This window comes from Arachis duranensis, chromosome 2 (genome assembly GCF_000817695.3).
Source record: "Arachis duranensis cultivar V14167 chromosome 2, aradu.V14167.gnm2.J7QH, whole genome shotgun sequence".
Lineage (NCBI taxonomy): Eukaryota > Viridiplantae > Streptophyta > Magnoliopsida > Fabales > Fabaceae > Arachis > Arachis duranensis.
In genome coordinates this window covers 51,446,389-51,461,639 of record NC_029773.3, presented here as the reverse complement: position 1 = coordinate 51,461,639, position 15,251 = coordinate 51,446,389, and the positions used below count along the sequence as shown (strand labels likewise).

The window sequence follows — 15,251 nt, the reverse complement described above, 5'->3', positions numbered from 1 at the left end:
GTGGGATCGTTTGTGCGAAAGGCTCCATTCTTGCGCCACTCCCGCACAACTCTCTGTTCATTTTTATTTTTCACGCACACCCCTCTGACGCGTACGCGTCAGTGACGCTTGCGCGTCATGTGCACGTTTTTTTTTTAGCTTGAGGTGTTCGGTTCCTGAGATAAAATAGCTGCATGATCAAAAAATTAGTAAGAACTCAATAAAAATAAAATAAATGCGAAAACTACTACTACGAAAAATAACTAAGAATGAAAAGAAACGATCATACCACGGTGGGTTGTCTCCCACCAAGCACTTTTAGTTAAAGTCCTTAAGTTGGACATGTGGTGAGCTCCTTGTCATGGTGGCTTGTGCTTGTACTGATCCAGGAATCTCCACCAATGTTTGTAATTCCAATGGTCACCAGGATCCAAAACTAGGCGTATAACGCCTTTGAGCAAGTTGAAGTAAGTGACAAGGCCCCAATAGTGTTGATTGTGGGAATGAATCTCAAGGTCCCAAACCTTGCTTTTACACCCGTCTTCTTGTGTATCACCATTGTTCCCACCGGGTGGCAAGCAATCTGAATTCTCATAGAGACATCCAAACAACCTTCTAGACCCATTCAAATTAGCTCTACACCAATCCTTGCACTTCAATTTGGAGCATGCAACCATATTGAACCTTGCTTGAAAACTCTTACCACTAACCATCTTCCTCTTACTCTCAATGCCACAAAGAGCTCTAAGTTGACCATCCGTCTCTAGTAGCCCATATTCAAGTAGAAAAGTAAGGATTAAGGATAGGCATTTTACCCACTTGAATGTTGTATTGGATGGTGATGGTGGTTTTTCAAGCTCCACTCCCTTGTATTCTTCTTTGAATTCTTCTACCTCTTTGCAAGCTTCCTCAATTTCAACATCTTCCTCTTGGTAGCTTTCTTCTAATTCAATCTCTTCTTCATTGCTTACCAAGGGCATGTGAGGTTGTGCATCTTCCTTCTTTGTGGGTGCATCTTCCTTTTCTTCCATGTGTGAGGATGAAAAGTTCTCTAGTTCACTAGAGTATAACCTCCTTTGATTGATTTCCTCACTTTCTTCCATAGGATCTTGCATTATATCTCTTGGGAAGGAATTTGCTTGCTCCTCTTCCTGTGACTTGATTATTGCCTGCACATAGTTCTCTATATTTTTAACACTTGTCTTTATATCATGTAGGTATTCTTTCATGAGGAGCTCAAGATCTGATGGTATTTGAGATAAATAGGAAGATGGTGGCTCTTGATATGGGTAGAAGGATGATGGTTCTTGATATGGGTAAAAAGGTGGTGGTTCTTGGTATGAATATGGAGATGGTGGTTCGTGGTATGAATATGGAGATGGTGGCTCTTGATAGTTGGAACATGGAGCATTGAAGTTTCTTTGGTTTTGACTTTGCCAACCAAAATTTGGATAGTTCCTCCATCCACCATAATATGAATCACTATTCGGGTGTGAGTAGTAACCCATGTGATCTCTCTCCATTATTTTTCCTTAGTATAAAACACCAAACAGGATTAAACGTACCATGTGGTAAACAGGAAAACAAAGAAGAAAGAACAGAATTCTAAGAATTAAAATAAAACTACTAGGAAACACCAAACTTAATTTCAGTAATTAAGAAAAATATTAGTACTATTTATTTAAATTTTTTTCTAAAATTTTTTTTTGTTGAAAATTTAAAATTTAATTAATTTTTTTTTTGAAAATCAAGTAATATAAAAAATAAAAAATAAAACGAAACAAGGGAAGGAGGAGTAAACGAAAAGGAAAAGTAAAGAGAAAAAAAATAAGGTAAAGGACAAAAGAAAAAAAATTAACGTAAATAAAAAAATAACGTAATTTTTTTTCGAAAAATTAAAGCAAAATTTTTTTTAATAAAATTAAAACTAAAACGCTTAATCTAAGCAATCAAATAACTAATAGTTGTTAATCACAATCAATCCCCGGTAACAGCGCCAAAAACTTGATGCGGTATTTTTATAACCCACACTTACTAACCAGCAAGTGCACCGGGTCGTACCAAGTAATACCTTACGTGAGTAAGGGTCGATCCCACAAGGATTGATGGATTAAGCAATAGTTATTGAGTGATAAGCTTAGTTAGGCAAGCATAAATTGGTTTTAGGATGTTCAAAAGGTTTAAGTTCGAATTCAAAATATCAAAAGTATAGACAATTAAATAAATTGGGAATAAAATATGGATAAACAGTTAAGGCTTCAGAGTTATCTATTTTTCCAGATTAACTTTTCTTACTAACTATTTTAATTATGTAGGATTTAATTTATGGCAAACTATATGTGACTAGACCCTAATTCCTTAGACCTTTCTAGTCTCCTCTAAAATTCATCAACTGCCAATTTCTTGGTCAATTAATTCCAATTAGAGGATAAAAATTAATTTTCAGTTTATATGCCACAAAATTCTAATTACCAAAAAATAAGGGGATTATATGTCACGTATCCTATTAAATCCAAATAATTAAAATTTAGGAGAATATGTTTTCAAGCTGTTGTTCAAGTAAAGAGCTTTTCCAAGTTTTACAAGAACTAAAATAGAAAGAAGGTCATACTTCCGTTCCACCCAAATTCATAAGATAAAGAGCGAAAACAATTCTTAAATATAAATCCAAAACATAAATTAAAATAAAAAAGTAATAAAATCAATCCATACAAATAGATAGAGCTCCTAACCTTAACAGTGGAGGATTAGTTGCTCATGGAATGTAGAATGTAAATTTGTATAGAATTCCCAAATGGAGTCCCCCTCGTGTAATCTACCTAATAGAAGAGAAGTCTTCCCTTGTTATAACTAATCCTAATTAATTTAAAATCTAATATTTTAAATTAAGATAATATCTTTTCCTATTTTAAAATCAAATTTGAATTTAAATCAGAATTAACTAACTACTCCGCGTCTTGTAACGTGGAGACCACTTGGCTTCAATGGATCTGCACCTAACTTGGGTGCTAAAATGGGGCCCAAAAATCACCCCAGCGGTTTCTACGTTTTCTGCACGTGGCGCATGTCACGCGTACGCGTCGATAGTCTCTTCCACAAGTCACGCGGATGCGTCGATCATGCATCCGCGTCGTTGAGCAAATCTCCAAATCGCTCCTCGCTGAAATCTCTTTTGATTCTTGAGCTGCAGAAACTCCATCAAATCCAGTCGAATGCTACCTAAAATAAACAAAATTACACAAAACTCAAAATAGCATCCATAGTGGCTAAAATATAATTAGTTAGGTAAAGATAGACAAGATGCTCACGCATCACCAATCTTATCTCCTTTATAGTGTAAACAAGATAAGTTTGCACGTATCTCGTTTACACTGTAAACGAGATAAGAAATTTTATGTATTTTTGTAATAACTTTTAAAATGATTTATTTTAATAAATAAAATATTTATTTAAATAAAAATCCTGATAAGTTCTTAATAATAAATAAAAAATAATAAAGACAAAAATATTAGTTAAAAATAGAGTAATTAAAAAAAAGAAAAATAGTGTATTTTATGGATTTCAATTGTTTATTAACTCTCTTCTTTTTTTTTCTTTTTTCTTTTTGATACTAATTATTTTAAGAAAGAAAGTTTTATAGATCATTTTTATATATATCTTTTACTTTTTGATAAAAATAATTAATAATAAATCAATTTTTTTTATATTTAAAAAGAATAAATATGGATGGACTACTTTTTAATTACTTAATTTAGTATTTTTATTATAAGATTATTTTTTATGTTTAAATTTTTGAAAAATTTAAGAAACTTAGGGTGCCAAATTTAAAATTAAAAAATAATTTAAAAAATTAAGTAACTAAAAAAATTGGCTTTAATTAGTGCATGTTTGGGTGCCATTATTTTGTTAAAAAAAGATCTTTTTTCAATGAAAAAAGATCTTTTTTTTATTTTTTAACGTGTTTGGCAAATTTCTAGTAGTAAAAGTAAAAGCACTAGTAAAATCAAAAAAAGATCTTTTTTGAGAAGCTGTAATTTACATCTTTTTTTAAAAGATCTTTTTTCTTTAAAAAAAAAATGTTTTTCATGTAATAAATAAACAAAAAAAACTTTTATATTATTATACCCAAACATACTTGATAGATAAAACTTTTTGCATGAGATAGCCAAACATAAAATTACTTTTACTTTTTCATAAGATCTTTTAAAAAAAGATAACTCGAAAAAAAAATTCTTAAAAGTCACCCAAACAAACTCTTAACCATTTTTGTCAACTTTTTCGATCATTTAAAAAATAAATTATACATATATTTCTTAATATGCATAGTTAAATTCTTATCATTGTTAAAGTTAGGAGAATCACGTTTTCGTCGTCTCCGCGGAGGCTAAACAGGCTATAACCGCTCAATCAACCACCATCAACGATTCGTCGTCCAGGTCTCCTCCGCTGAGCAGTGCAGTCAATGGTTCGTCATCTAGGTTTACTCCGACTGGCAGCACCGTCAATGGCGGATCAACGGTGACACTTTTGATCCTGATCCTGATTTTCGGTTTTGTTTTTTTAATGTTTCTATTTTCTGTTTTTTTTTTTGTTTTTTCTTTTGAAGATTTTGTCAAAGAAATAGTGAGATAAAGAACTTTGGATTGAAATCAGGATTTTTTAGGGGGAAAAAAGTTGAAAATAGTGAAAATAATAAACTAAAATTCTGTTTTCTGTCTTATCTCTTCCTTAACAAAATACTGAAAGTAGAAAAATACTAAAAATGAAATAATTTTTTCGTTTTTGTTATTTAGTTCACAAAACCATGAAATCATGAACCAAGAGAAGTAATGCAGGAAATAAAAACATGAAAGCATGATTCAGTTATCTTTCTTTTTGCATGTCTTTTATTTTGATTGTTTATTGAGTCGATGGAACACTTGAGTTAACGACTATGAGTGTGTGGGTTTTGTTGGATGGCAGAGAATTGGAGATGTTTCAAAGGAGATAAAGCGAATGAGAGCACAAATGGAAGAAGACGAACAGTTAGCGACTCTGATGAGAGGCCTTCGTGGACAGAACCTGAACTAGCTGACAGCAGTTATGGACTTATGGTGCATTAACATTAATACATTAGCATCAAACTGATATGTATTTGCTTTAAAAATTGTTTTATGATATATTTGGAGTTTATCGACGTTGCTTGTCATTCACTCATTCCTTTATGCTCATTTTCATTTTAGTGTTTAATTTTTCCGTTTTTCCTTTTTGGATAAAGTGTGTTCCTTTTGTTTTTAAACGGGTATCAGATTCGATTGTAATTGGAACTTTGTATTCTGTATTGGTGTAGGTGGATGAAAGTAGTGAGTTTTTGCCTTTAGTGTATGATCCCCCAAGTATTTCTGCGTATTGGGGAAAACGTCCACGCGCTGTTGCTACACGCATTGTGCAGTTACTTTCTGTTGCTGGAGGTTTCCTTTCGCGCATTGCTTGGGATGTGATTAAGAAGGTTAAAGAGGTAATTCCTTAATATCCAGAAAGGCTTCATAGCTTACTGCCTTACTCTTTATTCCAGAGTGTTTTATTCCACTCTGTTTTATTTTATTTTTTTTATGTTTAGTTTTTTAAACAATAAAAACTAAGAAGTGCGCTTTTATGAAATGACTGAATGAGTTATTTTGTAATTATTTTAACTTCATACAAAAGTAGTTTACTAGTTGGTACTGTAGAACCTAGGGCTTGAACATGTATCTCTTTGTGGGGATATACGTGTCGCTTTCCATATATTCCTATCTACTTTTTACAATGAAACTTTTGAGTTTACATTGTGAATTTGTGATTATTCATTTTTGCTCTTTCCCATTTTCTATAACCAGAACGAAGTTGCTAGAGCAATTGAATTGCGTGAAATTGTTACATCTTTGGGTCCAGCATACATAAAACTTGGGCAAGCATTGAGCATTAGACCTGATATACTATCACCTGTAGCAATGACAGAACTGCAGAAACTTTGTGATAAAGTAAGCTTGTTGCTCGCGCTCCCTTTGCTTCATTTCACCATTCTGCATAATCCATCTCTAAATGAATTAGTTCAGAGGGATTATGTGAGTCTGAGAAAAGTTCATAATTTGATATGCAGACAAGTGTGATTTATTGATTAATATATGTTTTTCTCCATATACATAGTGTTCATTTTTCAATTTTGTTCAATATAAAAGCAAAATTTAATGTAGTCCATGTACACGCAATTGTTTATTAGTAATTCTTGTTGTGTGGTGCTGTTTTGAAGTTTTCAGCTTGGCATGAAGCTACTTTAAAGTGTTGGGACCAAATTAAAATTAGTGTTGGGTTCAAAATAAATAAATAAATAAATTTGGTCTGTCCCTGTAAGTGACACTCATTTTTTCTTAGTTACTCCTTATATTTCACAATAAAGAAGTTTCATATTATCACAAATAGGAATCAAAATTATATTTCCTATTTATTTTAGAAAAATGAAACAGTTGCGCTGGTTGCATCTAATATTTATGTTCTATTTTCATAAGCAGTTTACTGGGCCATTTCTTTGTCTAAATTAGAATCATGATCCAACATACAAGAATTAATTTTGAAATTGTAAATAGTGAAAATTATTAGCAGTTAGACAATGACATTATGATTTCTAATACTGAAATATTCCTTTTGCTAAGGTTTGTTTTCTTTTTTGATGGGGTTGTGGGGGAATTCGATAAATGTCAAGGTTCCTTCATTTCCAGATGATATAGCTATGGCTCTAATTGAGGAGGAGCTTGGTCAACCATGGCAAAATATCTATTCTGAACTATCAACATCTCCCATTGCTGCTGGTAGCTCTCCAGACAACCAATTAGTTATAGTAATTTCATTGTAGAAAAAGTATAGTCTCTCTTTGCTAGTTTTTTAAGTTCATTTATCAAGAGGTATTAATTCTTTTGTTAAATCCTTGCAGCTTCTCTTGGACAGGTATATAAGGGCCGCTTAAAGGAAAACGGGGACTTGGTGGCTGTTAAAGTACAAAGACCTTTTGTTCTTGAGACAGTCACAATTGATTTATTCATTATTAGGAAGCTAGGTTTGGCTCTTCGAAAGTTTCCACAGGTAAGTTTAATTATTGTGAGGAGAGACTTGAAGTTGTATTTGTCAATTGAAATTGAATTAATTTGAACATTTAAATAGTGATGTTGGTATTGCAAGCTAATTGCTTATTACAAGTGTCCTCCATACCCAAAATAAACTTTTTTATAAGGATCAAAACCAAAACATGGGTATTTTATAGAGACAAAAATTTTATTTAAGCCTTTATTTTATTTTGTACATTATAGGTCTCAATAGACGTCGTTGGGTTGGTTGATGAGTGGGCTGCTCGATTCTTTGAAGAGCTAGATTATGTGAATGAAGGTGAAAATGGAAATCGTTTTGCTGAAATGATGAGGAAAGACCTACCACAGGTAAGGATGATTACTTGTTAATTTTTGCCTGCTCTCTATATTTTCCCCTTGTTTTTTATATATTATAGAAAAATGAATTGCATATAAAACATGGTTGGTATTTCCACAATCTAAGTTTTGGTTTTGATTCAAGTATGATATATGGGTAAATCAGATGGTTGATGAGAGGTAAGTAGTAACCATTCTTTTTCAGTACAACAATTATCCTAGCTCATGAGACAAGATTGTCTCACGGAATGTAACACTCTGCAGACCAAATGAAGTTTTATAGGTCCCCAAGGACCAAGTAACACCCACTGAAACAACAAAAGCAAGGGGAATAAATATATTTAAATAGAAGACAATGCATTAGATTAATATGACTTGAAGACTGAATAAAAGAAACCCTTCCTGCCATCTAAGTTTCTAGTAAGTTTCTTACACTAGGGAAGAAACTTAAAGTTGTCTCCCAGAATGTGACCAAAGAGTACAAGGAGGTTATTTAAAATCTTAATTTCCCATTCTAGTAAAATATGAATGCATGTACTACAGAGTTTTGCTTTTATTTCCAAGTGACACTGCAATTAACTATAAATGATAAAATAGCTATAAGAAAAGCATCCATGTGTATGTTTGATGGCAAGAATATTTATTTATTTCCTATGTTTTCCTAGAGATGTTTGAACTGTTTATGGATATGAAGTGTGGATATAGCTATACATGCATACATGGTGGAATGCTGTAGTGGGTAGATGATTCTTTTGGAGTTTTAGTCTGTTATTGTTTTCTCTGTGTGTAGTCTGCCATCCGAATTGAAGTTGTCTTCTATGTGGTGGCATAAAAGTTAACGATAGAAAGTAAGGCTGAGTTTTATCATATATCATAATAAATTCATAATGTGATTTTATTTGAGGATGTAATCCAAAACACTACCCTAATCACCAAAGCCCTAGATAGTGGATACATATATGCCTAACAAATGGGTGATCAAACTGAGAATGTAACGTTAGATTTTTAGTTCATTAAGTCAAGATTTTTGTAACTAAGATATTTTGCTACATTGTTTATATGTAAAATGTTATTGTCAATATTTATTTACGTATAATGTTTCATAAATTTGAAGAAACACAATAAACATGCCTATCTTCATAACAGGCTTGTCAAAAGTTTTATCATATGTGGGAATTCTATCCGAATACTTTTACATGAATGGTCACTAGATCTCGGCTACTTCTTCTGATAGTTCTAGTTTCAGGTTGTGATACCAAGAACCTACACTAAATATACATCAAGGAGGGTTCTTACTACAGAGTGGATTGACGGAGAGAAGTTGTCACAAAGCACGGAAAGCGATGTTGGAGAGCTAGTTAATGTTGGAGTCATCTGTTATCTAAAGCAGGTAGTTTCACTTTTTTTTTATTTTTTTATTTTTTTATCTTTTTCGTAAGAATTATAGAATGTTTTATTTTATTGCTTTTGATGTCAATTCCAATCATATTGTTATATCTCTGAACCCTTTACAGAAAATAAAATATTTAATGTAAAAATTATGCATTAATGAACATGTGATTGTATAATAAAATGTTGATGAAAATGTATGTGGTATAGTATTAGAAGAGTTCTTCTAGGAATTATTGATGTAAGTAATTACTACATATTTATCTCCATTTTTATTTTATTTCAGCTGCTTGATACTGGATTTTTTCATGCTGATCCACACCCGGGAAATTTGATCCGCACTCCAGATGGAAAGCTAGCTATACTTGACTTTGGTAAGAACATTTTATTTTTCAGTATCTGAATATTGTATAGTTGTAGATTTTTCTCATAAGATGCCAACATTATAGACATAGGTGTGGCCTTTACTTTATGAAATATATGTTGAAAATGTGAACTAATTTGGGTTTTAAGAACCACCACCGCGATAACAAGGCCTTGTTCAGTTGTTCCATACTAGGAGAGACTGGCTACATGGATCAAACAATGCCATTGTGTCTTGTCATGAATTGTTTATAAACAAAACATATTTATGCTTAATTCTCTTTGATAAGCTCATTATGGAGTTGTATTTCACATATTACTGTTGCAGAACCAATTCTCCTCAGACCTCCATGTTATAGGACACTATGTTATCATTTGATTTATGTAACTATTTCAAGATGGAAAGATATCATTTTGAGAATTTAAAGATGGAATAGTGAGAATAGTATTTTTCCATATGATACATATTAATATTATTTTTTTTGGAGAAAGGGGGGTGGTCGATGTTCTTGTTAAGGGTTTGGGTGGGGAGGTAAGTGGAGCCACTAATGTGGTAATGAAGCTTTCTTTTCTTAATCATAGCTTTTTTGGTTTCTCACCTGAATATTATAGCTATGATGTAATTGGAATAATTTTTAAACATGTGTATCTCTTGTTCCATGGTTCATTATATTGCCTTAATCCTTCATGCTACACTTTATATATGCAAGTAGATGTTTCAATATGTGAATCATTGTGGTAAATGATCAAATTATTTTCTTGCACCTAGGGCTTGTTACAAAATTGACTGATGATCAAAAGTATGGAATGATTGAAGCAATTTCGCATCTCATCCATCGGGATTACCCAGCTATAGTTAAAGACTTTGTTAAACTCGGTTTCATTCCTGATGGCGTCAATTTAGAGCCAATCTTGCCAGTTTTAGCCAAGGTCTTCGATCAGGCCTTAGAAGGTGGAGGAGCAAAGAACATCAATTTTCAAGAGCTTGCATCAGATTTGGCTCAGATTACCTTTGATTATCCATTTAGGATACCCCCATACTTTGCCCTGATAATTAGGGCTATTGGGGTGCTAGAGGGGATTGCCTTAGTAGGAAATTCGGATTTTGCCATTGTTGATGAGGCCTACCCTTATATTGCTCAGGTATAATCTTCTGCTTGGTGACTCTTTTGACATAAAAGGGTGGATATCTTTTCCATTTGCGTGTGTCCTAGTTCTAGAGCACGCACAAATTTCGAGTGGAGCACATTGAAGGAATGATTATGTTAATATTATGGAATTCATCGAATTTGATTTCATTACAACCATCATGCATGGAAGTTATTTACTGAAACAAAATTGGAATTTGACAGTTTAGTTAATAGCTTTGAATGCTAAACCAATAGGATTTTCTGTTACTGGTGACTTAGCTTGTCCTATTGCTACATTATATTCTTCTGATTAATCTATACTGATGTCCATCATTTCATTGATAGAGGCTCCTTACGGATGAATCCCCTCGGCTAAGGAATGCTTTACGTTACACTATATATGGTAAATCTGGAGTTTTTGATGCTGAAAGATTTATTGATGTCATGCAAGCCTTTGAGAATTTTATTACTGCTGCCAAAAGTGGAGGTGGAGAGAGTCTGAATGGGGAAATGGCTGAACTTGGGGTGCTTACTAGTCAATCACAGTTTCTATTGCCCGGTTTCCAGTCTGCAATTCCTCAATCACAGCAGCCACTGCAAACAAGGGCAGCTTTGGCCTTTTTGCTGTCTGATAGGGGAAACTTTTTCCGAGAATTTCTTCTGGATGAGGTACTCTCTCTATAAGTATTTAAGAAGCTTTTGTTATAACTTCTTCTTATAACTTCTTATAACTTCAAATGACTTTTTAAGATGCAAATTGATTTAATTATTCTTTGCATTTTAGAGCCAAGTACCAAATATCCCTTCCTATCCCAACCATGTTTATTAAACAAGTACGCTAAATGGCGTGATATACAAATTACTTGAAATTAATAGTATTGGATGTATTAAGTTGTTGCATATCTTTGTATAACTGGCGGAAATCAAGGGAGCTAAATGGTAGAAATCATCTGACGATTTTGCAGATAGGTTTCATGTTATTTCTCTATGCTTAAAAGATATTTCTTCTAGGGAAGAAATAATTATTTCCAAACATATGATTCCTTAACCATTTGATAAATGAATTCAAAACAAATGAAACTAGATTATTAATAGGGTCATTAACTTTTAGCAAGGTCAGCTAACCCGTCCTATATCAATATCTTACCAAGCCTCTTGTGGTCTTTCAGTATGTTACAAGTTTTAGATTAGTAATGACAAGGGTCCATCTGGTGCTCAGTTGCCTCATTATAATTTTCATCAGGGGAACGAACCTCTGTTATTTAAATGGACACAGTTTCTATCCAAAATTTAATAAAAAAGAAAAAAAATAACGATTACATGGATAGTTACTTGGAAAAAGGGGCATGTTAGAATATGTGTGAATAAATGAGTTATGATATTATATCCTTATAAGATCCGTTACGATACGATAGTTAATTGTGTATATCCTGTGATTATGTATTGAATCCCCTTTTCTTTCATCTCACATTAAACATTGAATCTGTAAATATTTCAAAATATATAATTTGATTGTGCAAAGCTTATGCTTGCTTAGTTAAATCTAATTAGCATTTTAATTGATGATGCCAAATTTATGTTTAATGAAACATTAGCAGGACTCTTAATCCCGGGATGTAATCTCGTGTAGTCGTAACTATCTATTATAATATATGAAAGGAGAGACCAAAGTAGTGTTTAAGAAGCTAATGATACCAAAGATTTTACATTTTCTATGAATTTGCCATGTCAACACTAAACTTAGTTTGTTGCAACATAGAGAAAAGAATCTATCTATATAATCACATTTAGAATATCATAGTAAAAAGCATTTATGCAACTAACCTATCATCAATTTTATGATTTTTCACATTAAATTCTTCAATTATATGAAAGAAATTATATTATAGAAGATATTAGTTCATATCAAAGGTCTAAATTCTAAATATTGCATGTTCTATTTGTTGAGTAAATTTTATATACATATGAAAATTATATGAAAGAAGAAATCAAAGTAGTACTAAAGTAAGCAAATGATACTTAAGCTTTATGTAACCAACCTATCATCAATTTCATAATTTCTCACCTTAAATTCTTCAGATAAGAGGAAATCATCAAATGTTTAAATAGTTGACATGAAACTCTGCAAATAGCTGAACTTGAAAATGAAAGAAAAATAATTAGTTGTGACTTTATTTTTTATTATGCTTGAAATCTTGTTTTATTGATGTTCCTCTCCTCCTGCTCAATTTGATTTGTCATTGTTTGACCCTTTTCTGTAACTTTATTCTGGTTCATTGACTGCAATGCATCCAGATGATTGATTTTTGCTCGGCAGTGGCTAGTGTTGAATAACATCCCTTATACATAATAAATACTTGATAGGAGTCAAGTAGCCAACTTGGATCATCAATTCCTCTTACCCTGAACTAAAAGAGGCTTCTTGTTGTCCAAAAGGCTTATATAATATTTTCATCTCATTTACATTTATTTTTCATATCATACTGTTTTTTAGGTGATTCATTGCATATTGTTTGTCAGTGCCATGATGAACTATTTGCTATAATTTGTGAAATTTATCATATTTATGGGTAGTTTGAATTAGTGCTACTTTCTGACTTCTGTGCATTTGGTGATCCACGTTATTGCCTGTGAATTCAGATTGTCAAAGGCATTGATGCACTTACAAGAGAACAACTCGTAAGAATAATATCCCCACTCGGATTTCAGAATGCGGCCCCAGTTTTCAGTATGGTACCTACCATTGGACCCTTTAAGACGACAGCACTTATACCCACCATAACCGAAGAGGATGAAGTCATACTGAATAATGTCCAGAAAGTGGTGGAGTTCTTGACTGCTGGAAGCTCACTATCAAGGACTTCTGGTCAGGTAATGAATAATGAATTTCACTATTGAGAACTTTGTTGTGAGCCTTTTGTTTTTTCTCTCTTTAATAGACAAGTATATTGTTTTTCAAAAATGTTATCAACACTATAAATCAGCCACCAAATGAGTCATTACGTATTTGTTTATATTTAGGGTCTCATTCACAATTTTCCAACAGTGATTTTGACCAAAATAAGCAAACTTCTCACCGGAAAAATCAACTTTTTTGTAGCAGAATATTCAAACTTTTTTCATAATAGCATAATCAAACTTTTTATAAACACTAATCAGCAACCATTATACTTTTTATTCATATGTTGATTATGAATATAAATCTACTTAATTATATTATTTATTAAATTTGATTATAAATATGAATATGTAGTCATTTCGTATTCTAATGTATTCCTATACGGGTGGGTGGATGGCTGATTGATGGTTGATTTTTTGTTTATAGATAGCATTGATTTTTCCCTCAACTAAAAATGGTCCAAAGCATGTTTAGAGATTGGATTACCAATTGAATGCGCCGATATTCCATTATGATGAATCAAAATCTAAATCAACTATGTAATTTTTTAGATGATTGGTTTTACTCCTAACCAAGACTTCATAATTGATTATGGGTCAAAAATCAATTATATGACACAATTTTTCACTTGTCCAATTTAGTTATTGATTATGGGTGTCAATATATTTAAAAAAGAAAATTATCAAATAGATTTAATTATCAATTCGGTACTTGAAAGATTCGTCCTGAAAGATGTTATCGACAAAATAGCCCCCGAATGATTTGAAAATGCGACAAAAATAATTATTCATCTCTTTTGGTGTCTAACACAATCAATTTAATTATTCATTGTCTTTTTTGTTTTGGGGGCATGGCAACAGGTACTCAATGTCCCTCAGATTATCCAAGACCTGCTCCCTGTGTTGCCCGGCATCTCGGCTAAAGTGCTTCCTGAAATTGTTAGCAGATTATCTTCTCGGGTATTAGCACGATTGATACGTGATTCCTTTTTGTAAGAAAACTCTATCAACCTCACCTTAAGGCCCCACAATTGTGTATATTATGACAGACTGTACAAAACACTATACGTGTATATAAGTAACCCAATATTTCATATATCTCTTGCTCTTGGTTGCTGAAAGCTATTTGTAAGACGCTCACCAAATCTTCTATACTGAATCATTTTTAATATATTGATAGGGGAAACATCCCACATAGTTCTCATGATAGAAATCATAGAATGATATGCAGCAAGATTTATTACTCAGTGTATCGAAGTACCCACAACTAGAATCAAAATTTGAAAGGGTACTATCTATCTGTAATTATTCGTTTGTATATTCTATTCTGTATCATATTGTACTCCTTCATTGATAGAAAGTGTATTTCATCTCTAGCTGCACAGGTGTTGGTGATAAATTAGCTTTTCAATCACTTAGACTTGTAAATCTAATATCGTATTGCAGTTGAATTTATTTAAATGCATTAATAATTTTGGAGCTGCTAAATAAATATCCCAATTAAAAAAATGCCTATTGTGATAGGAATGGGACTAGGATGTCCATTTCCTATATGAAGTTTACATTCTCAAAAGAGAATGAAATTAATGAAGGTTGACAATATCCTTTCCATATGCTAATAAATAGGAGGTTAACCTCCGTTAATGTGACATAACAAAAAATATAATTCTCCCCTCTTTATACACAAGCAATAATAATCTTTCTTCTTTCTCTTTCATATTACTAATTTTTATTCTCTCTTTATATATCTTATTATAATATTAGTAAATATACTAATCATATCTATTATATTGTGATAATTGTGGTGAATATTACTATTAGAGTTATATAATTATACTTTTATATTTATTACCTCTTTCTTATTTATTTCACAACACGTTATCAGCACAAGACTCTGATCAAATTTTTAGGAAGACTCAGGTAACAAATTTTCATTATGTCGAAACTCTCTCATTTTGAATTCAATGCTCTTGATATATCTGGAAACAATTATTTATCATGGATATTAGATGCTGAAATTCATCTTGATTCAATGGATCTTGGAGATACCATTAAGACT

General features: G+C 32.2%; 1 protein-coding gene across 1 annotated transcript; it reads left to right on the top strand.

Annotated features, from left to right (window-relative positions):
• Positions 1 to 5,305: 5,305 nt before the first annotated feature.
• Positions 5,306 to 14,552, top strand: LOC107474250 (uncharacterized). The gene is made up of 11 exons (XM_016093850.3): positions 5,306 to 5,476; positions 5,835 to 5,978; positions 6,698 to 6,803; positions 6,926 to 7,074; positions 7,299 to 7,424; positions 8,659 to 8,802; positions 9,088 to 9,175; positions 9,934 to 10,307; positions 10,640 to 10,963; positions 12,935 to 13,165; positions 14,054 to 14,552. The coding sequence occupies exons 2-11, from the start codon at positions 5,949 to 5,951 to the stop codon at positions 14,186 to 14,188; spliced, it is 1,707 nt and encodes a 568-aa protein (XP_015949336.1). The 5' UTR covers positions 5,306 to 5,476; positions 5,835 to 5,948; the 3' UTR covers positions 14,189 to 14,552.
• The last annotated feature ends 699 nt before the right edge of the window (positions 14,553 to 15,251 follow it).

Coding starts and splice junctions, on each gene's coding strand:
- LOC107474250 (XM_016093850.3), top strand. CDS start 5,949: ATGACAGAACTGCAGAAACTTTGTGATAAA. Junction 7,075..7,298: donor CTCTTCGAAAGTTTCCACAG/GTAAGTTTAATT, acceptor TGTACATTATAG/GTCTCAATAGACGTCGTTGG. Junction 8,803..9,087: donor TCATCTGTTATCTAAAGCAG/GTAGTTTCACTT, acceptor ATTTTATTTCAG/CTGCTTGATACTGGATTTTT.